This window comes from Pezoporus occidentalis, unplaced genomic scaffold (genome assembly GCF_034315485.1).
Source record: "Pezoporus occidentalis ecotype Australia unplaced genomic scaffold, CSIRO_AGI_Poc_V1 ctg10, whole genome shotgun sequence".
NCBI lineage: Eukaryota > Metazoa > Chordata > Aves > Psittaciformes > Psittacidae > Pezoporus > Pezoporus occidentalis.
This window is the reverse complement of record NW_026912779.1, coordinates 8,675,910-8,699,161: the sequence shown is the minus strand read 5'-3', so window position 1 is coordinate 8,699,161 and position 23,252 is coordinate 8,675,910. Positions and strand designations below refer to the sequence as shown.

Here is a 23,252-nt window from a genome sequence, read left to right as displayed (position 1 = left end):
CCAAACCTTCTCTGGCCTAAAGGAAAGCTGCTCATGTGTTTTAATATCTTTCATGCATCTCATGGCCTCACTCTGGAGGCTTATGTCCTCCAAGGAGGATACCTGAAGGACACTTTCCTGCCTTAAACCTAGGTACCCTAACAGCAACCATAGCTGAGCTCCTGGGTTTAACATGCCAGGCAGATGTCCTTCAGAGCCTTCGTCTCTTGCTCAATGAGGATGTCAGCATCAGCATCGTCTTGTCTTGCTTCTCTGGATGCAGAGTGAACAAGCGTGGTCCCTCCAGCACTGTGGCTTGTTGAGGTGCAGCATGGCTTGGGATGCAAGATGCCAACAGGTAGGTGCTCAATCTCCTGTGTCACCGAAAGTCTGGAAGAGGCTTCTCTGGAACAGACTTTGCAGCCTCAAACCTCCAATTTAATGCCAATAAAGGTGATAAAACGTATCCTGGAGTGAGGAGTAATGGGAATGCACTGCCTGTGTGTTAACAAGCCAGGGGTAAACAGCAGTGCTCTATGTAAGGCATTTCCTTGGTTTCGTGGATAAAACTACACTGGTATCCCCATGACCTGCGCCCTGACACAGCCTAACAATGTATGGCTCTTCTCGATCCCAAGTAGTGACATGTTGATGTGTTGTGTAAATCCCAGGGTGCTGCCGACAGAACATCTCCAAACACTGCGATAATTCATTAAACGTTATTAGGTCTTTCTGCAGCTTGCTTGCCTACCAAGCCCTGTTGTATTACCTTTTGGACAAAACAGATTGCCTCTGTGTTAATTGAGTGATACACCAGAAAACAGAGCAAACGAGGGAGCTCAGCCACTGTCCTGAATTGTAAGTCATCAGAACTCAATAAGGAAAAAATGATCAGAACATCTCCCTATTGTATTTAATAAAGAAACAAGAAATTGCTGCATTCTGGGGTGGTTGGGGAAAATAATAAGCTGAACAATAGACAATCTCATTTCTCTTCCCAACTGTGCAGAAATTAACTGTCAACTGCAACCACTTATTTTTCATTTCCACTTCTCTGTACCACACTTTTTCTTGTCAGGCTCCTTAGTTGAAAGTGAAGCAGGAAAGGGGACAAAACCAACCTCATTTCTGAGAAGCTAACAACACAATTAAAATGCTGGAGCATACCCTGTGAACCTCATGGGTGCTTTTTGTAATGAGAAAAAGTTTCTGCATTAGGGCAAGCTTCTGTTGTGCAAAGCCATCTCACAGTAATATTTGAAAACAGAGATTGAGAGGCTGTGTTTTTACACCGAGAGTTCAAGGTGACAATTGTATGTCAAAGGAGAAAGTCGCCTTCTACAATATCTATACAAATATAAGCAGTACAGTTGTTTTGCTGTTGTTCTATACCTTATTTGCTTGTTCCCACATGAACTATGTTTAAAACGCTTTGAAACTAGAGGTGGAAAGCATAGCAAAAGGAAAAGCAGCTCACAGAAGAATTAATTAAGCAATTAGCAGTAGATCAAAAGCAGCAGAGGCAACCCAGTGACTCTGTGGTTCAGTTCTAACTAAGCTTTGGCTGAAGCCGTTGTGGTTCAGTTCTGGATCAAGCCTAACACAACAACTTGAAAATGATGATGTGTCCCCAGCGGTTTGAATCTTTGCTTGATTAATTCCCCCACATGATCAAACGCAAAGGCTATTTACAGACTTCTTTTGTGTGGTCCAGCAGACCACAGGAAGCGTTTAATGCGGACCCTGATGTTTCTCCACCCTGCCACAGCTGCACTGTGGTGGCTTCCTAGGTCCCTTCCATGGTGGGGCAAGGAGCTGTGTTCCAGCTGTCCCAGTTCAAGAGCCAGTACAGCTGTAAACCCTTTGTACCCTTCCTTATGGTTCAAAGGAAGGTCTGTGTACGGGGTTGACAGTAAGGACATGCTTCAACCCAGCTAGCCATCTCCCTATATTCTCCAGCCAGGATTTGGGGGGTCTCTGCACATGTACTGTCTCCACTGGAAACAGGTCGCTGTCCCCTGCACCAACCTCTCCTGATGCATCCTCCAAACGTGTGCTGGGCATAGGAAAATGTCAAACACCAGGAAGGGATACACCTGGAAAGATGGGCAGCATTCAGACTGTGACATCCAGCTGCCAGGCGAGCTGTTGATGGTCCGTTTGCCAAGTGAGGGAGGAATGGTCACGTTCTGGCTTGTATTATTTCTAACGGGGGCTGGAACTGGATGATCTTAAGGTCCTTTCCAACCCAAACAATTGTGTGGTTCTATGATGCTAAGGTCAAGAAGAGGGCTGGATGCAGGTGACAAACTGGATGCAGATGACAAAGATGTGAGTGAAATGGACCCCCTACCATTACATTCAGTTTCCCAAACTGTGGCAAACAGAGTGCTGGCACACAGCCTGCCACAGCAGTGGTCACTGCTGCTGCTGCCAAAGGCACCAGGTCCTGCCATACCCTCTGCAATTGCTGCTGCTGTTTTCTCTGGGCCACTGCCACGGATGGTGCTGGTAGTGCCAGCTCCAGACAACCCTCCTGGGCTGCCCCAAATTCATTACCCCCACCCTGGCAGCACTGGCTCGATGTCCATGGCATTTCAGTGAAGAGAATAAGGTGACTGCACAAAGAGCAAAGGGGGATATGAACCAGCACCGGTGGTAGCTCATTAACACTGCACAGCTCCCAAGGAGAATTTCAAGCTGACAGCTTGGTGCTTATTTACTTGAGACTGCATGTTGAGGCCTGATGGAAATTGGATAATTCTCCTTGCTCAGTGTGGACTCTCACAGCACTTGGTTTAATTCTTTATACAGTGGCATCCTTCCTTTTTCAGCCATCAAGCAGCTCCATTTGTACCTTCCATTGGGAAGCTGTAGTGAAGCTCCGGGACTCATCAGGGAGCCACTCATACCCATGAGAAGTTATCCACAGCAAGCTCCTCCATCTGAATACAAGTGTGAGTTCAAACTGGGGATGTGCAGCTGCGTCTTGTGCAAAGTGGGTATGAATATAGACTGGACACTTTGCCTGGGATTGAGCTCAGGAAAGCGTGCTGCATGTATGGATTAACAGGGCTGTGTTTGTGTGCTGCTGGGAAGGGGCTGGTTACTCCTCATGATTTTGACAGACTGGAAAATCAGAGCATCCAGAGGAGGTGGAAGATTGCCCTGGCTGAGTTAGAGGAGTTCACAACACATCTTGGTGGAGACAGCAGAAACGATCTGACTCTGCGTGGCACATCGGGTGTGAAAAGCCTCGAAGAAGGAGGACAATGGTGGCCAAGGGTTTTCTCCAAGGGATTCTCCAGAAGTGGAGAGAAGGATCCATCTGTGACAAGAGAATACCTTCTCCCAAATATCGACCCTTTTAATCTCTTTAGCAGCAAGCACTGAGCTTTCTGCATCAAATTAGCAAACACTGGTGACAAGCTCCAGCCTGATGGCAAGCAGAGAGGGATGCCTGTCCATCTGTCCCCTCCATTGTCTGCCAACTAGAAGAGTGTCGCAGAACACTCAGGTAGAGATCCTGGTTGATGTCTCAGACTGCGATGGGAAAAGAGCATTATGGCAGGTGATATGTAACCATTGGTTGTTAATTCCTGCCCTTCCAGGCTATTTACACATAAACACAAGGAAAGGCAACTGGTCATTGCCACTGGGAAGTGTGCCTCAGAAGGGACTGAAAGACTTGTTATTAGTAAGGTCCAGCCTGTCATTTCCTGGGCTTGGGACCTGTTTGCAACCCCAGGAAACAATGGTGTGTACCTGAAGGTGTTTCTGAATGAGCAGGTCCATTGCAAGAGGTCAATTAGGAGCAAGAAGGAAGCACAGAAGGTGGTGGTCAGGCATCAGTCAGGTACAGCCCCGCTTGCCTCCTTGCCAGCAGGCTGGAGACTTACAGCAGTGCCAAAGATCCCATCTCTGAGCCCAAGGATCATTTCTACCTCAGGTGGAACTGGCTTTCCCAGCTCCGAGTGAAGGGAGCAGAGTAGGTCTTTGTGATAGTGCATGGAAAAACCTTGGAAATCCTTCATTAACCATCTCTGAGCCATGTGTTTGTTACAGACACTTATACCAAAGGAGTAGAGGAGTAATTGGGAACGCATGTGCTGTGGGCTTGGCTTTTATTTGGGTTTGCAAACTTTGCCAGGTGTTTCTGAGTGTAATATTTAGCATTTAGAGACTGACAGCTGTATTTTCCACCAGGGTTTTAAGGCTTATGGTGGTATGTTTACATATTGTTTTGGGGGTTGATATCTACAAACTGACCTATGTGTAAAGGGCTCAAAAATATCTTTTTCTGGCAAGTTTTGCAGAAGCCAGATGAGAACAGAGTGACTTTCCAATAGCCTCAACCCTTCAAACATCCACCAAGCAGTTTAACTACAGGACGCAGCCCTGAGGAAGCAGCAGCCTTCCTCCTGCATCCTCCTCTTGTAAAACTTGCTCCCTACTGAAACTGCAGGAGATGTTACACACGGTGTGTAATAATTCAGTGGGGCAGACTGAACTGGTGAGAGTATTAACTTATTGCTGAACCCAGGGCAGAAGAGAGAGGTATGCTGACACAGAAACTGGTCAAAGGAGCAAACCTATGCTGCTTCTGGGTGTACGTTAAAGCGGAGCAAATAGTGGGGATGCTGAATGTGTCTAACTTCAGCAATACTGAACTGAGTTCTACTTAGTTTTACTGAACAGACTATCAGCTAAATTTTGGCAGGCTGGGAGAGCTGGGCTTGTTCAGCCTGGACAAGAGAAGGCTCTGGGGAGACCTTAGAGCAGCTTCCAGTGCCTAAAGGGGCTGACAAGAAATCTAGAGAGGGGCTTTTCACAAGGGTGTGTGGTGACAGGACAAGGGGGAATGGCTTTAAACTGACAGAGGGGAGATTGAGATTAGACATTGGGACAAACTTACTTGCTATGAGGGAGGCTGTCCAGAGAAGCTGTGGCTGCCCCATACCTGGCAGTGTTCAAGGCCAAGTTGGACGGGGCTTGGAGCAACCTGCTCTAGTGGAAGGTGTTGCTGCCCATGGCAGGGGGTTGGAACTGGATGAGCTTTAAGGTCCCTTCCACCCCAGACCAGTCTGGGATTCTATGATCCTACTTTCCTGGCTAGAATTTGCATTGTATGAATTACAACCCAAGTGGAGCCAGCCTTTCTGCCCCGGCTGCCAGGCTGCACTGCAGTCACCCAAGCACTCAATGCTATAGTTACAGCCAACAGACAGGGTTTGTCAATGCTGCTTAACAAAACCAGGTCTGGCTTCACTCTCCATTGACTGCCTGCAGCATTTGTGTCCTGGCCCAGGAAAGGAAAGTAAGTTGTGAAACAGCAAGTCACTGACAACTGCAGGAGGATGAGGGAGCTTGGGATGTTTTGCTGCCTCATGCCGGGTGCATTACAGGTGCATCAGCTGGTCCAGCTCCCATCTGCAATGGGTGCTCACTACGTAAGTGGAAAAGTGTTCTCCATTTCACAGGAGGATCTGTGTGGTTTGAGAAGCTCATTGTATCCCATAATGGCTGGTGTCACAAGGCACAGCATGAGGAGATGTACTTACTGAACTCAATATATTTCTTCAATAGCTTTGCTAATCAGAGATGAAGGTTGACTGTCTGAGAGGAGTTAGTAGATGCTCTACAAATTAGGCTACATATTGGTTGGCTTTTCTAGGACCCCTAATGGGTGCTGAAAATCATTACATTTTATTGTATTTCTTTACCACTGGCTTTTATTCTTTTATCCTATTATGCATGCTTGTGCATATCTGCTTTTTTCTTATACACACTTTTGAGCTTATTCTTACCTTTCTTATGTGTTTGTGCTATTCCCTGTCAGCTCTTCATACATCTTTTGGATCCTCTTTAAAGCTTTCAACAGGCTTTAATCAATTTGCCTGATGCTGTGGCAGGGGTCTCCCCACCTGCACATTTGGCTGCTGCAGTGTGACAGTGCCTGTACTCACCAGCATGGTCCTTTGCTGATCTTTAAGCAACTACTGCTCCCCCTGTGATTTCCCAGTGCCCCCAGCTGTTTCTCTCCCACTGTAGCACCTCTATGGCACAGCACAGTTGATCCTTTCCTTCCCTTTTTAGTGCTCCTGTGACCTCCAGTTTGCAATACTCTGAAACTGGTGCCAAAACTCCTCCTGACTCTTTCCCCTTGGAGTTTGTCTCAGCCTCACAAACTCCGGCTCTCTCCTTGCATCTTTCCTGTGCTTGTCCTCTCACATTGCTGAAAACCTCAGGAAAAATCCACATTATAAGTTCACTACTTTCTTTTCCATTGCCAAACCTTCAGAACTGTTTTAATGTCTGACTCTTAGGCCAGAGGTCCTGTCTGGCTATTGAAAGCTTCCTGGGTCTCCAAAATTGTGCTCTTCTCTCTCCAAATCTTATTCCTTCCTCCTTCTTTCCTATTACTGGCCCTCTATTTCTTCCTCCATTCTTCTCTTTTAAGCTGCTGCACCAGTGATTTTCTAACCCCTTGCCCCAGACTGCTCTTGTTCTCATCCCTCCTATTCTCTTTCTTGAGCAATTTGAACACATAATGGTTTCTCTTTTGCTATAAAACCACCTATTGCACCTGACCTCTCTCTTCAGACATCACCTATCTCTCATTTGATCTGATGCACTGCTGGGGACATCACTTTTCTGGCTTCCTTCTTTATCCCCTCCTTTCTCCACCCCACGGAGCTCTGGTTTTCAGCTGCGTTTCCGCATCTGATGGGCTTCCACCCTTTGACCACTTCCAGCAGTCAAGCCATCTTCGAAATCTCTTCTGTTCTGGCTTTGTTCCTCTGACCTGACTCCTAATGCTTCCCACCTTTGGAGTGTAAACACGGGGCCCTTCTGTATCTTTCTTTTCTCTGCTCTCATCCTTTTTGCATCTCATCCATCTATGTTATCCCTGTTGCCACCAGCGCTAATTGCTCATCAGCTGAGGTTTTCCTGTCATTTGCCCTTCCTCACTCCTTTCCCTTTTTGGAGGCTATAAGTTGCTAGTACAAGGCATCCCTAAAGATGAGGAATTCGGGTCTGAGACCCTCTTCTGTGTATTGGCCACTTTTGCCTTGTCAAGCCAGTAACACCTTAATGACTTTAATTCAGCTATGTTTCTACAGCATTTTAAATGATGTCTCCATCCCGGGTGTTGTTTCCGGGCACTGACAACTCCAAACAAACAAAAATATTTATTATTTGTGACAATATTACTTATCCTGCTTTTTTATGTTGTCTTTTACACAGTTACCCCTTATGAGCCAGATGTCTTGCTGCTGCTGGCTGTTCCCTAAGGGAGGATGTGTCAGGCTGGATGCCCAGGCTGTGTTTCTGCACAAGCAGATGAGGGCATGGCTCTCCATCATGCACCATACCTTAGCCTACATTTGAGTTTCCATTGTTTAACTCCCTTTTTCTCCATGATGACCATAAACATCTTTTTCTTGCTATAAGGAAAGGATGGAGTCGGCACTGATCCTTACTGGGAGAGCTGCTGTGCACCCTGTTATAAGCAGTAAAAAAATAATAACCCAGATTTATGATGTTATATGCATAAATATAGAAATATGCATTATTATTTGTCTGTGATGCCCACTGCTTCACCATTTCTCTCTGCTGGAAACATTCCCTCTCTTTGCTGAGGCAGTGCCATGTCTGCCTGTGCTTTGCTGAGTGCATCCCTCCAAGCAGGGTGGCATGGTGGGGTGTTGGATCCAGGCCTGTCCCCAGCCCGATGGTACCAGTGTGGCGGCTGCCTGGCCTGGTGGTGTCTCACTGGGGGCACCCTGGCAGAGTGTACAGGGATCGCACACACACCTCTTCAACATCTGTGTATGTATGTACATATGTATATATAGAATCATAGAACCGTTAGGGTTGGAAAGGACCTTAACATCATCCAGTTCCAACCCCCCTGCCATGGGCAGGGACACCTCACACTAAACCATCTCACCCAAGGCTCTGTCCAACCTGGCCTTGAACACTGCCAGGGATGGAGCATTCACAGCTTCCCTGGGCAACCCATTCCAGTGCCTCACCACCCTAACAGGAAAGAATTTCCTCCTTATATCCAATCTAAACTTCCCCTGTTTAAGTTTTAACCCATCACCCCTTGTCCTGTCACTACAGTCCCTAATGAAGAGTCCCTCTCCAGCATCCTTATAGGCCCCCCTATATAACCAAGAAGAAAAAGGATACCATACATCATATATATGATTATATATGTAGATACATATAGGTGGACATTATCTGCACAGGTATCTATACAGACAGCTCTCTCCACCATATATAGATAATATAGGTGTCTGTGTATAGGGGTATGCATATAAACAGGGGTGTGGTATATATGTAAAGTGAGAGATATATACAGGGTGTATATAGGGGTATATGCATATATGTATATATATATATATATAGACACCCCTATCTACATCCCTCTACATATCTTCTAATATATAATGGGTAGATATATATTTATAGGGGTGTGCCTGAACATATATATATGCATTATCTAGGCATATACACACCCCCCATGAATAAATGAACGAATGAATAAATAGGTAAATAACTGTACCCCGCGGGGGACGGCACTGTGGAGAAGCCCCCTCCCACCCGCAGTAATGTCGGTACCACCGCACGCCTCCTCCCGAAGGCTCCTCGCTGCCGGCCTTCCTCCTCCTCCTCCCCCGCCTCACCCGGCGCGGCCGAGGGCGGGTGTCACGGCCGGGAGCAGCAACGCCTTGCGACCTTGTTTGTCCCTGCGCCGCCCCCATAGCCGCCCGCCGCTCCGGGGGGCGGGCGGCGGTTGCCGTAGCGACATGGCCTAGGCCGGGGGGGGGGGCGGCCTGAGCTCGGCCCCGGCGGGCGGGGCGCGGGTCGGCGGCGAGGGCCAGGCCGGGGCGGGGCGAGGCGAGGCGAGGCGAGGCGAGGCCGGACCGGCGGCGGGTGGAGCAGGATCGGGCCCGCGTGGCCCGGCGGGGATGAGCCATGGCTTCGGTGAAGGTGGCCGTGCGAGTGCGGCCCATGAACCGCAGGTGAGTGCGGCCCGGGCAGCTCCGTGTCCCGCCTGCGCGGGCGGTGACAGCCCTTGCAGCGGGGCAGGCTCACGGAGAGCTCCGCATGGACCTCAGGAGCTCGGCGCTCCGGTGGGCGGCTCTGCGCGGGCTCGGGAGTAGCTCCCCCGCGTTGTGCTGGAGGTGTGGGGCTCGCCGGGGACTGCCGGTGTGCCGTGGTCTGGAGCATGGGTTCGTCTGAGCCCTTTATGGTAACGGAAGGGTTGTTCTGGTGAAGATGGGAAGCTGCTGAGGGGCAAGGGCCTGGCACGGGTGTGCAGCCGGCTTCTGAATGTGAAGGCAGACTGCTTCATCTAGAAACTGCAACCCCTTCTGTGCCTGCTTGGGACACAGAGGTTGTTACCGAGTTCGTCTGCAACACCAACGTGTGTGGAGGAGGCATTACGATAAAGGTTATTAGTAGGCAACCTCGAAGTATAAAAGAAGCAGTCTGCCTCATTTACTATAGTGACAGGAGTTTGTCATCCACCTCCTGAGCTGGGTCCGGGAATTAAACACTGTTTTCTTTGGGGAAAGAAGTGCATAATATGCATGGTAGAGTTAATTTTTGATGATATCATTTAAGAACCATAGGCTAGGAAACGATCAGGTTCTCCTGGCAGTGATCTGACTTCTCTTGTTCTGGAATGACATAGCCAGTTAAAAAGAAAAGTGTTCTAAAAGCACCAACAACCAGTCAGGCTCGCACTGTTCCTTTCACTTGGTCCGATGCAGGTGTACTAATAATAATTAGCCAGGTTCTGAAATCAGTCAATCGATGCCTTGTTTTCAGTGTCTAGGGGGAAACAAACCTAATGAAAATAAAGTTGATGAAGGTAGGAAGGGGAAAATCTTGCAGGTTGGTTTCAGGTGGTTCAGGCAGTTTGATGGAGGCGAGTGGTTAGAGGTCAGGGTTGGTGAATAATCCCATCGCACCCTCCTGCTTCCTCATGCTCCTGCCCCTGAGTTTGACCACATAGTTCTTACACATTTTTAAACTTATTCCATATAAACACTTGTTTTTTCCTTCTCTTACAGCAGGTCTTCCAAGTATTGGTAAGACTTGGTATTTGTAGTGTGTTGGTAGTACGGAGAAGTTTTGTTTGTGGGTTAGAACTGTGATCTGCTGAGACAGAAGAGGGAGGGAAATGGAAAGCACATGGCAGAAAAGGGCTGGTGATTGTGATAGTGGAAACACTGATAGAGTGTGAGTTAAAGTGTGCGAATGTCATGGTAAAAAAATATCACAGACACTGACTCTATACCTTGAGCCTGTATTGCACGTGGGAGGATAACTTGGATAGAGCTGGATCAGAGCATACCTAGAAAACTATGGAAATTGTGATGTGATGGGAAAGAGGGAGCCAAAGACCAGGGCAGGCAGAGGCCTGGCGTGGTCACAGCGATAAAGAAGTGGTCTTCAACAGTGAGTAGCTGTGCATAAACCTACTCTGAAAAACGGTAATCATCTGACTGTGGAAATAAGATAATTGTATAGAGTCTTTCAGTTAAAACCTTGCAGTTTATGGGATGGTGCTTGATGTTTATAAAATATCATCAGGAAGCTGGATTCAGTGTTATGGGAAGTTGCTTCTAAGTCTCAGTCTTTTTCAGAGGTATGGTTGCTGTTTGGTGTGATATTGGTACTACAGTTCGGGAGCAGTGTTGGGGTCAGTGGTGCTCCTTTCCTTCAGTCAGTGCTGGACTCATGCTGTGTAGTGTAAAACATCTTAATGTCTTCATCTTAAAGATCCTAAGCTTTAGAGGATTCAAGAGCTTTTCCTGTTACAATAGTGAGGATATGGTGAACCAAAGGCCAGGAGCAATAATCATATTTTGACTGTCAGTTTCTCTTGTACATAGTGTGAGGTGTTCCTGCCCATGGCAAGGGGGTTGGAACTAGATGATCTTATGGTCCTTTCCAACCCTAACCATTCTACGATTCTCTATCTTCTCTTAGCCATGGTTTCTTCCTCTTCATGGGTCACTGCAGCGTTTTACAAAGGAAAGGTCTTCCTTTCCAAGGGATTTTCCAATTTAGGTGTTTGTTCTGCAGCACTTGTTTTCAAAATCCTTAGCATGATCCTGTATAGAATTAAACTTAATTTTGTGTGTCTCTCTAAATTAGCTTTGGTTTGTTCAAAGCTTCATCATATAACACAGCTTATTCCATGAGTCATTTTTAATTAGAGAAGACAGAGTTAATGAATGGTTATTGGTAAGACTCTTGCATTATAGAGCAGTTGCACTGTGTGGTGTCATAGCCCTGCTAATTGTGTAATAAGTCATGAACATGCATCTTGGAATGAATCGTGTGATAGGGAGGGGGTTGTTGTCTAAGGATTACTTGCTGTTCCATTGCTTAGGTGATAAACTTTAGTCTTTTTTTTCCTTCTATGATTTATTTTTAGTCTTCTTGTTCTCTGACTTGACCTGGAAGGAATTTTTCATTTTGGTGCTGTTGTCAAAGCCTTGGCCATTCTTCTTAAAGTAGTTAACATCCCAAATTGTGTTACACAGAGGTTGCACTAGAGGTGTTTGACTGTATCTCTGGATAATGTAATAGAAATTATGTCTGATGGCTTTACAGTTATGCTTTGAAAGCAGTCATGAGCATGAACTTAGAAAATTCAGTTACTTGGCGAGTTTCTGTCTATCCTTTGGTTTCCCTCATTCAATGCTGAATTGCAGTGACGGCCTTTCAGTCTGTGCTTATGGTTTAATGTTTCTATAAAGTGGCTAAAAACCTGCCAGCTGACAGAAGACTGGGTTTTCCTCATTGAGTATTGATCTGCAGAGAGGTGAGGTTGGGTGGTTGATCTGTTTTGCTTGGGCAAGTTAATGGTTTTGGTCACCATTATTTCTAAGGTTTATTTTCCAAAACAGTCACTATAAGCATTCATTTGTTGTCTTATCATTTGGAGGACTTGGCTGGAGAATCCCATATCTGGTCCCACAAAATGCAGTTTCTCACAAGATGCTGTCATTCTTCAGCATGGTCATTTCCTGGGCAAAATTACGGGATTATAGAGAAGTGTAATCAGCTTTGAGGCACTTTCCTGATCACTTACTGAATAGATGACTTCATGTTACTGGTTACTAGTCACTGTCTTCTGTATAGCGTGAGATATTTGGGGTCCTGTTAAGCCTAACCCAGTTCTGGCTCTCTGGTTTTTGCACTGCATCTGCACTGTTCAAATAAATATGTTGGTTTATGTTCATCTGTTCAGAGTCTTACGAAGAATGAGGGAGTAATTTTTTCTTCTATTTTATGTCATGTTTTCTCTGCATGAAAACTAGAATTCAATTAGTGTTCAGGAAAAGCATTTTTACACTTGTTTGTCAGTTAGATAAAAGCATCTAATGTATGCTAAATAAGAAAAAATGTTTTGATATTTAATAAAGGAAACATTAACTTGATTCTTTCAGATGCTATCACTAATTCTTGTGCCCCTCCATTTCTTACACCTGATTTCTCTGTTCTACTTGGCTTTTCATTCACGAAGTAAGAAAGGAAAACAAGCTTTTTTCTGATATTTTTTTTTTTTTTTTTTAACCTTTTAAGTTTGTTTCTTGTGTTTGCATAAGCTAATTATTGTATTTAACTGGTTGAACAAATACTATGCTGTCCTCACCTGCAGAGGATGCAGCTGGCATCAGAATGTGGGTTTGCACTGCAGTAAATTCTCATTCCCTGTGCTTATCCAGTGCTGTCTCTGGTTGTGTTTATTTAAATGAGCTGTGTAGACTTTCTCACATCTCTAGTCTTACTTCCAATAAAATGAAACAGAAATTCCTATTTGGTTTAAGTTTTAAGTGATCAATTTTTAACCCTGTGTGCACACACTCCTTAGGTTCACTCAACAAACAGAAGTGACTGATGAGGCTGGCAGAAACTTGTGTCTGTGGCTGTAGTGCTTTATGTGGTTACACAGTTATTCACAGTTACCACATAAAGATTAACAGCTTTTATGTTTGATAGTGGGGAGATAGAGGAAAATATGTTTTATTGCTTAGACAAGGCTTTCGTGTGACTCTGGGATTTGTTTGGATTAAAAGCCATGCCAATGCTTTAATCCACAAATACGTTCTGTGTGATTATTCATTAGATGTAACCTCTTGGTTTTACATTAATACACCTCTCAGTTATGCTTCTAAGTCTAACTCACTCCTCTGCATGCAGAGCTGGTGTCAGAGGACCTTAGGGGAATTTAGGACCAACATTACATGATTCTCAAAAATAACTACTTGCACAATCCAGGCCTCACTATCAATAGCAGAGTTTTCAACAGCTCAAATTAATACAGCGATGCAAAGGACAGGGATATAAAATAAGCTGTTTCATTTTACAAGGAGCATGTGACTAGATTGTTTTTGTAGCAGCAGAAAGAGATAAACAAGTAAACAGTAAAGAGCCAGCTGGAGTCTTCATTTCCATTCAGGATGTTTACAAGTGATTTAGGTAGGGGCTTACTGGGAGTATAAAAATTATAATTAACTAGCCATGCTTTTTTGAATTGACAGGAGGAGCAAAAGACGTATGTGGAGATTATATTTTGGAATTTCTGATGCAGGGAAGAGGGGAATGAATTGCTGGCTCATGATGAATTGCTGTGTCTAAAATATAGATTACTGTGTATATTTTTCATTTTCATGAATTTATAGAGTGTTTTCACAGTATGTGTATAACATCAGGGTAACACAGGTAAAGTAAGAAAAGATGCAGTGATTACAAGCAAGGACACCCGTAGTTAAATCTCGTATTTGTCTCTGAAGTGCATGATGAAATTTTTGTGGCATCTGTTTCTGAGCACTGGTTGTTGCTTTTAAGCAGCATCCAGGGTGATAGCAGAAAGATAACTCAGAGCTTAAATATGGCCAAGTGTTGCAGTACTGTCACTTTCTCGACTACAGTACCGATGAGGATAAGCCATTTATTAGCAAGCTGAGTTTGCTGTTTCTGATGCTGTTTGAACTTCCTATTTTCATAATGGTGCTTGTTATTTGCCTTATAATCAATACAATTTCCTTATGAGAAGAAGTTGAAAGACCTGTAAGGATAGGTGAGGCTCTGATGTGCCAGGGGTGAGCGTACCTCTCTCTTGCCTTTGCCTTTATCTGTGGGTGAGTCTGAATCAAATAAAAATCTACTTTGATTCTGGGTTGGTGAGATAAGCAAACTGTTCTGAATGTGACTTTTTCACCTTGCCATATTTTGTGTCCAGAACCTTGAACCCATATAATGACCTCCCTTTGGAGGTCATTTCCCTTTGGGGAAGTGTTTAGAGCAGATACACCTCTCTCCCTGGAAGCAAGCTATACATATGTGTGTATATAAGAACCTTCATACATTCGTCAGTGTGTTAGCATTGGATCAGACCATGAAAGTGTAGGCTCTGACCTGAATTCTTGGATTGTATAAACTTGATACTAAGAGAACTTGAAGTCTGACATTGAAAGTGTTTTTAGTTATGTAAGGGTCTCTAAGAAATGGTTTTATTTTCTATCTCTCACATCTCTTCAAAAGGAGCAAACAGTAGAAAGAGTTCTTATTCTACAATATGGTCATGCACACCTTCTCAGGACAGGCCCTTTAGTATAGGCAGGACCAGAGAAGTGAGCATCAGCATGAGGCTGCACACACTACCTCTCCTTAATAATCACTGCCTTTTACCTGACCTGAGTGAGGATGTGCTGTAACAGATGGATTATAGTTGGCTGTGGCTTGGTGATACCCAGTGGGTATGGCCAGGTTCTTGCAAGGGCTGGTTCACTCATTTGGCCTTGGCAGCACAGTGAGGCTGCCAGACGTGAGAGAGCACGCTTGCTTGTTCAGTTGTGAGAAAGAAGTGTAGAATCTGAAATGAAGTTATTGTTGTATGGCTACGTGTTTAAGGTGTAGGACTTTGAGAGAGAAGACAGGAGAGGTGGATGGGCCGCATGTGTGTGCCTGTTCTAAGGGAGCTGTTCTTGACCAGCATGAAGGAGGGATCTGCTTGTTCAACATAGAAAGAATGCGTGTTCTGTGAGCACAGAGGTACCAACAATAAATTGTGACATAAACATTTGCAAGTGTGGAAAAATACCCTCAAAAATCTTGGTGGTGGTAGATATGGCTGATGCTGTAGTTCTGAAGTAAGGATGCAATTGAGCTAGCAGTGTTTGCTAGGAAACACAGGTACTATGTATTGTGAGGCTCCTCTAAATGATATCAACATGGCTCATATATGTAAGAAAGGGATGTAGTAAGATATGTTACAAAGCTGCAAGTAGACCATTTAAAAATTAAGAAAAGGCTGGAGAACCTGCTGCTGAAGCAAATGAAGTAGAAGTGACAGCTTGCTCACAGCAGAGCGTTGACTCAAACTTGTAACGAATAGGAAAGGAGAAAGGAAAATAAAACAGAGAAGAGCCTTGCGGCCTTACAGAAAAGCCTTGGTTGTCAGTGGCAAGAATAAGCAAGAGGAGATGTAAGTCTTTTAATCAGTATAGTGGCATAGGAGATGATTGGGTTTTAAGTTTTTTTTGGCATAAAGGTAATGAGTGGTAGATAAATAGTCCTGGCCTGGTTATGTAGAAGATGGTTATGCGGAAGAAGCAGCAGCCATGAGGGGGGGGTGAAAAAATGCCAAAGTTATTTTACTCAGTAGTTTAAGAAGAACACGGCAGATGTAAAGCAGAACAGTTGTTCTCGTGAAGAGTTTAAGTTGCAGATGGTCTAGCTATGTGTTTCTTAAGGGGTGGTAAAATGCAGTATTGGACAGCTGTGTTAAGGAGTGGTGTCTAATATGAGTATGGCCTTTGCTAAAATGAGAAGTTAAAGCCAAATAGAGAAGCCAGCACCAAGGCTGATGGTTGGCTGGCAATTTGGATGCCACAGGTCAGGATGTTCTAGAAAAACTTGTTGGACTCTCCTTAGCCTTTTCCACAATAGCAAATGTCAGTAGTGCTGAAGCAAACTGGAACTTAGGGGTACAAGCAGTAGAGAATGTCAGGTGGCTTGTTTCTTCTGTGTTTCACACCTGTGCTAAAGTATGTGGTCTTTGGACATCAGTGGCTTGTTTTTCTCCTCTTGTTACGCCCTTTTCCTCTGTGGTTAATCTTTGCAGTTTTTCTGCTTAAAACTGATGAATTTGAACTTAAAAGTGTGCTACAATCACAGTGCCGTTCTTGTTCACAAATAGATTGTTGAGCTGAGCACTGAAGTTGTGGCTTGTGTTTCCTCCATCGAGCCCCTTAGTCAATATCTTGTAAAGTTCTGTTTCTGGAACCTCATTATCTGAATTATGTTGGAAAAGATCAAGAAAAAATATGGGAATCATTGATTAAAAAAAAATACCTGTGCACTCTGTGTCACAACTACTGGAATAGATTAGGAGATGCCAATGTTGAAATATTTGTAGGGCTTAAATGCTGAAAAGAGGAGTTAAATACTGAGTTATTGCTCCTTCATAGTATCTTGGAAGTAATGGGTTGAAGCTTATAATGAATCAGCTTAAACAGTATCTAAGGAATTACTAGAAATGAGATAGTGCAGGTTGTGGAAAAGTCTTCCCCAGGGAAATGAAAACCGAGGCAGTTGGGAAGAGCTAATGTGCTTGAAGAAGCAGCTCATTACAGGAAACAATCTGGCTTGAGTGGGAAGGTGAGACCTGGTCTGGGTGAATTTTAAGTAGCTCCTGCACTTGTGGTTCTAGCTCTGACTTCCTCTGTTGTGGTTTTTGCACAGCTTTATACACAGGAAAGAGAATAAACAGGGTATGCAGCAGGATCTTGCCATTTTCATGTACCAAGCAAGGTGTAACAGGGAGGGAGAGTCCCAACAGCTTTATCCTTGTCTTGATGAGCAGCAAATCTTGGAGCAGACTTGACTGCTGCAGAAGGAGCTCTAAGGAGTTTCGGCAAAATACTGGGTTAACTGAAGAGTTAATGGGTGGGACTGGCAGAGATCAGGAAGCCCACATATAGCTTCAGTTTACATGTGCTTATTTTTCTGTCCTTTTTAGCGCTTTCGTGCAAATGCTTCAAAAGTTTTTCATGCCTGTGGGATCTGTCACAATCACTACCTTGTTTTGTCTGTCCCTCTCCCTAGCAGTGAAGAACAAAGACCTTCCAGTGCCAGTGGGGCCAGAGCACAGTGGCAGTGTGGGTATGTGTGGGGCAACGTAATTAAACTGGCCTCGTTTACAGTTTCTAATCCCCCAAACTTTACAGTCTTAAGCATTTAGACTTAAAAACCTAGTTCTTAATAGCGTTTCCTAGTTCTTTTATTTCAGTATTATCAAATACATTGCCAGGTTATCTTGGCATGTTATATCATGAAAACAATGAACAATATAATACTTTTAAACTCAGCTTTTTGTTGAGAGCTCCCAGAAACCAGCAGAGAAAAAAGTAATGAGTTTCTTTGTATAGTAGCTTTCCTGCTGAAATGATGTGAGAGGAAGGTGAGTCTGCTGGTTTCTCAGGCTTTGTTTATTTGAAATTAAGACCAGTTTTGAAATAAATGGGATTAGCACTCAGCTGTGTTAACCTAACTGAGCTCTTGGACTTGAAGACTCTTGAAAGTTTGAGTATCTGAAAGCAGGTATTGTTGGTAAGAACAGCCGACTGAATTGAAGAGCAAAGTCCTCTGTTTTGCAGTAGCTGTGAACACAAAGCCAGGGTTATTTATTTGGAGAGGGTTTTTCAGAGTTCTCTAACAGAAAAAGGGCGTACATGGCGCTCAGTATCTTAATTGCTGATGGGCAGAAGCTCCTATTGTTGAAGACTCGGACACTTCAAATAGTGCCTTTATGAAGACACTTCTTCAAAGAGTTTATATTGTGAATAAAAAGCAATAGATAAAGAAACTTGGAGTATACCCATCATTTTTTTTTGTATACTTACACAGTTGAAAGATATTTGTACTTAGGTAACTGAGGTAGTTTGTTGTTCAGTCCAGATGGCTTCTGTGTATTTCAGTAGAGGAAAAGGATGACAGAACAGCAGCCTTACGAGGGGCTAATAGATCTGTGAGGTCAGGCACAATTTTTTTTTCCCTGCATTTCTAATTTTGAGTACCTCGTGCCCCAAAAGACAAGGGAACTGCAGGTAAACCGTGTGATTTCTTTGAATTGTACTTTGCTGTACACAGGATGTTAAGTCAATGCTATCTTTATGACTTGTGGTAGCAGGAGTAAAAGAACAGGTCAGAAGAAACAAGATACTAAAATAACCTGTGAAGTAAAATCCAGGAGTCTTAGAGAAGTTTTATAGCATCATGATAGTTACAACAATGTTCCAGGCTGTAATTCAGATCAACTTGGTCATATCTGAAGCTGTATTTTCTGTTGCTTCTGCCAAAGGTGGGCATATGCTACATTGTCTTAAAAGCCAGTATCAGGAATGTGTAAGAGGGGGATCACATAAGTATCTTAAAACTTAGCTATGCAGGAGAAGCTCCTATTGGTAAGACCATTACGGAATCTGGTTCGATGCTCCATCTGTGCAGGTGAAGCAGAAAAGTCTCTGTTGACATGGTCTGCTCATTGAAGAGTAAATATTTTTCAGGTTATTATGCATGGATGATACCGTAGCTTTTTAAAGTTAGCTGTTGCTGAGGAGTTAAAAATTGTCTTAGGTGTCTGCCCACCAAGCCTCATCTGAGTCGTTGGGAGGTGAAGTCTACCTATAATATTGTTAAAGATGCAAATTTAAAAAGCAGGTCAAGTACATGATTTAATGTAGTGACCAGTCTGTATGTGTCACTATGGGTGTACATAGTTCCCCCCCCACAAAAGCTAGATATCATTTGACATAAGGTAGTACAAGGACACCCGTGTTTATTTTCCAGCAGAGCCTTACTGCTGTAGATTAAACTCCTGCCTTTCAGTATTGTAGGTAAAGGCATTTAATCTAGGTTGTCCTTCATACAAGAACTGAGATGTGTGTGCTAGTATATAAATTTAGGGAATATTTCTGGTGAGATGTACAAGATTTTCCCTTGTTACCGCATTCTCTGTCACTGGATTTATTATTCTGGTTTCAGCTGCACTACGAAGAAAGCTCTGGTAGCAGAATCTCCCATTTAACTGTTTGCATATTTTGCTGCTATGACAAAATGCAATGTGGGTATCAATATAAGTCTGCATTAGCAAATCAGTAAGATTACATTTATCACAGAAAACCTTATTCCCCCACAAAAATGTGCTTTACAGCACAACTCTCTCTTAAAGTACCAATTATGTGCACAGTTTCTTTCTCTCAGACACAATCGCAGTCGTACCCATAGAAAGCTGTTTCTTTTCTCTTCAGTCCCTAGGAATTTTTTCTGCTGTTTTCTTGTCTGTCTTCTTGAGGTGAAACTTGAGAGATGGCATAGCCTGTCTGTCAGCTGGTCCAGTCTCATCTGGCAGCTTTGAATCTGTTGGCCGATGTCAGACAGGTTTGACAGCTTGTAGGGGCCTCGATGATAATGAAGATGTTGTTTGGAGAAATGAGTGGCTGTAAAAGAGCCTGCAGAGCTCCCCCGAGAGAGGGGGAGGCTGCAGGCCTTATCCGCTATCAGAGGATCCATGTAGGAGCCTTCCCTCAAACCGAGAGCGAAGGACATCTGATTGCAGTTGTGCTGCTTGATTTACAGTGTGTAGTTGTAACTTTCAGACTAATTAGTGTATACATGGCTTCAGTCATTTATTTATGGGCTTGTAGCTGTATCAGTCAACAGCAACAGGCACTCTGAGCTCAGGACATGCAGCGCAATCGCCCTGCTGTGCAGACAACTGTGATTTTTATACAGTGTAGTAGTACAAGTGACTCAAACCACAGTGGATTCTCAGAATCTTGTGCTAAAATTGGGTTGTTTGACTTGTTCTTGTTTTAGGTCTCAGCCAACGTTATATTGAAACTACTTGTTATTGGTGTTTGTGGCAAAAATGACTTTAACCGGAAGGGTAATGAATATGTTTCACATACAAATCACCAGATTTATGTTTTTAACTGCAGCTAGATATGGAATCACATTTAAAAATAGTGTACTTTGTCCAAAATGAATTGATAAGCACTGAAGAAGTTAGAAAACAAACCCCAAAGCACAAAACTGGAGAAGAACCTTTGGATAGGAAAGAGAATTTGTGTGATATTTCACATTGCACCAACTTTACTTTTCCTGTTGGTACAGAAAGTAACAAAGAATTTCTTGTGTAGGAGAGTTTTTGTTTGACTTCTTAAAGCATATGTTTGAACTGAGCGTTCTTTCAAGAGTTATTCAGACAAAGGAGGTGTCCCTGGTCAATGGGACATCAGGGCAAAGGTACAGTTAGTATGTTACCAAGCTACAAGAAAACACCAGGTTCCTTCTGTGACACACTTTGTGCTTATTTTTCAGTTAAATCTACCTTGAATTCTCCTGGTCATGAAGCAACCCTCGTGCTTTCATTTTGTGACCACAGAAATACACCTGGGTAGTGAACAAGCAGAGTGATAAAACAGGAAATCTGTAACACTGTGCTTAAAATGTGAATAAAAGAAGTAACAGGCACTTTGCTGAAAAGAAAAGCCATGGAGCATGGTTGGGTTGCTTTTACAAGTGCTCAAGCTATGTTTTTGAGTAGCTGAAAAGCAAAATCACACATCTGCTCTTCAGTATAATCCTTTTCCCATAGAAGGTCCATTAGATGTCTACAGTGAAGTGAATTTCCAAGAGTATGCTTTACAGATCCATTTTCTGCTTTGACGCAGAGGTGCTCTGCGGGCAGTTCAGGTAGTGCCTGTGTCCTTGTCTGTGCATCCTGGGAGGTTTGCTGAAGTGGTCTTTTGAAACACTGTTTGTGAAAACTGATTGCACTTTCTATCCTGTCCTTCTTGGTTTCTCCCTCCTATCCCCCAGAGAAAATATGTTTCATTCTTTGTGTTCTATTCTTAGTCATGTCTGACAGGTATTATGATAATCACAACTGATTCCCATAGTACCAAATTAATGGAAAACGTAATATCATGATTTTCTAATGGGATAAGCTATAATGAATGCTCTAGTGTCTGGACAATTCAAAATAGATTAATAAAAAACCACTTGTTAAATAACTGAACCTTCCATTGGAGGACCTTAAAGGAAGGAATTAAAGATGAACATGGCAAAAGACCAAGCACATCTTAATAGGGATTTTCCTAAAGCTTCCCCTGTTAATTTATATTTGAGCTTTTCTCTGCACTTCTCCCTTTGTCTCTGTGGGGGGATCTTCAGAAAGTCTTGTGGGGAACTGGGTAAGTGACGTAAGGAACAGCGTTCTTTGGAAGTTGCCTTGAAATCTGGAGATGCTACCACAATTTGGCTGCCATTGGTATGATTTTGACTGGATGCCCATGGAGGTGCAAAAACTGCCCTGGTCTTTGCCCTGAAAATAGGGAATATAAGGGAAGGGGAGAAAGAAACTTGATGTAGAGATATCTGTGTTGGAGCTTCTTCCGTGAAGCTTCTGTGTGTTGATATAACTGCAGAATCCTCTTCAGTTTGGGGGACCCACATTCTCATTGTGGTGAAGATACGTAATTGTAACTTTACTTAAGTAAGCCAGTTTCAAGTTGTCCCATTACAAGACAGATATACTAGTTCTTTTAAGCATATCTTGGTACTAATGTTGATGTTATTTATATTAAAATGAAGTGTCAGTATTATTCAAAGTAGGTTTTCAAATTTTTTCCCCTTTTTTAATTTTCTTTTCTTCTTTCCCCTGTCCTTCTTGAAATTAATTGCTGTGTGACTGTTTGAATTTAGCAATAGTAGAGAGTTAATAACAGCAGTGAGCTCATATGTTTCCTGGTGTCTGTGCCAAGAAACTTGCCTGTTTGATCACTTTGTGGCTTGGTTAGAGGCCATGGGATCACGGGTTATGAGTTTTCTCCCCTTGTGATCCCGGAACTCCACGTGGTATATGAAACAGCAGTGAGAACAGCCTGCAGGCTGTCCCTAAACACTGCTGTGTGAGCAGATTGGGGCTGGGAGGGAAGCAATGTCTCTTAAATCACGAAAGCATTAATTGTGAGCTTGTTTTGGCAGCTGGCCCCTTTACGTTGCTTTGTGATGAGGAAGGGGGCTGGAACTTGCAGGGGCAAGTGGGGCTTGTCCCTGGGCTGATGTAGGGCTTAGTGGTTCCTATGGATGCTGGAGGAGCAGTTTGTTGCAGTAGGGTTCTCCTAGCTCTGAAAGGCCTCAGGAGGGAAGCCAGTGCTGCAGTAGAGCTCTTTACAGCCTGAAACTTTGCTTAAGGTGGAACTTGAAAGGGATTCAGCCCTTGCTGAACTGCATTGAGTTGAGTGCCTGGAAATAACTGGCATCATGCAGGCAACTACTTTTTTGTGGGATCCTCTTAAACCCTTTATGTGTACATTATACTTATCTGTCTCATTAAAATGAAGCTTTAGCACTTGAGTCCTGTTAATTCTTTTTGCTTTTCTCAGGTTGGTTTATTCACTCTGATCATTGTATTCCTGTTTCAGATTGTCCTCTCCCTATTCCTTTCCCTACAAAAAAACCAAAATTCTATTTATAGTTTTTTTTTATTGGCTAGTGCCTCACAAGGCCTTTCTCTCCCCCCCCCGTTTTATTTTTTACTTTAAAATCCTTATTTAATAATGTTTAGTAATATTATCAGTGTTATCTCCCAAATTAATGACTGTAGGCTTCTCAGTTCATGTATGGGTGTTAGACTTAAAACATTTTGTATCAATTTTCGATTATTTAGTACCTTTAGGTTTTATAACGTGGAGAGCTGGCTATGTCTGGGAAAGAAAACACTGACATATGTTATTATTTCCTCTCATACTCAAGCATGAAGACATCAAGACAGAAAAAGTAGTCCTGGCTCAAACTTCATCCTGCCGAGAGTCCTCCCAAACCTTCTAGAGGAAGGTTACAAATTAACATTTGAAACACATTTCATAGTAAGATAGACCGTTTAATTGGGCCATGTTACCTATGGCACCTTTGCTGAGCAAATAGTTACAGGCAGGTAGACACTATTGAGGAAGCAGGATGAATAGCAGCCATCTACAGGCTGTGTTACTGCGATGCCAGAATCTATTTCCTACTTAAAAATATCACTGAAAACTTCTTCTCCATTACCATATCTATTACCCGTAGCTGTATGTTAGGATTTCAGTCTCTTAAGTGTAAAACCTAGTAAAAGCTAATATGGGTGACATGGAAATGTCTAAAAGGCATCTCTTAAGGCATGACTCTGA

General features: G+C 43.4%; 1 protein-coding gene across 6 annotated transcripts in view; it reads left to right on the top strand.

Moving 5' to 3' along the window:
- The first annotated feature begins 8,899 nt into the window (after positions 1-8,899).
- Positions 8,900-23,252, top strand: part of KIF16B (kinesin family member 16B) — a 139,637-nt gene continuing 125,284 nt past the window's right edge. For 5 of the 6 annotated variants that reach the window (XR_009963267.1, XM_062610921.1, XM_062610903.1 and 2 more), the window contains exon 1: positions 8,900-9,014. Coding sequence is in view for 5 of the 6 variants with exons in the window: in XM_062610921.1 (XP_062466905.1) it covers positions 8,968-9,014 (47 nt within the window). In the remaining variant the exon portion in view is untranslated. The remainder of the gene's footprint in view (positions 9,015-23,252) is intronic. The other variant, XM_062610912.1, reaches the window with a different exon arrangement.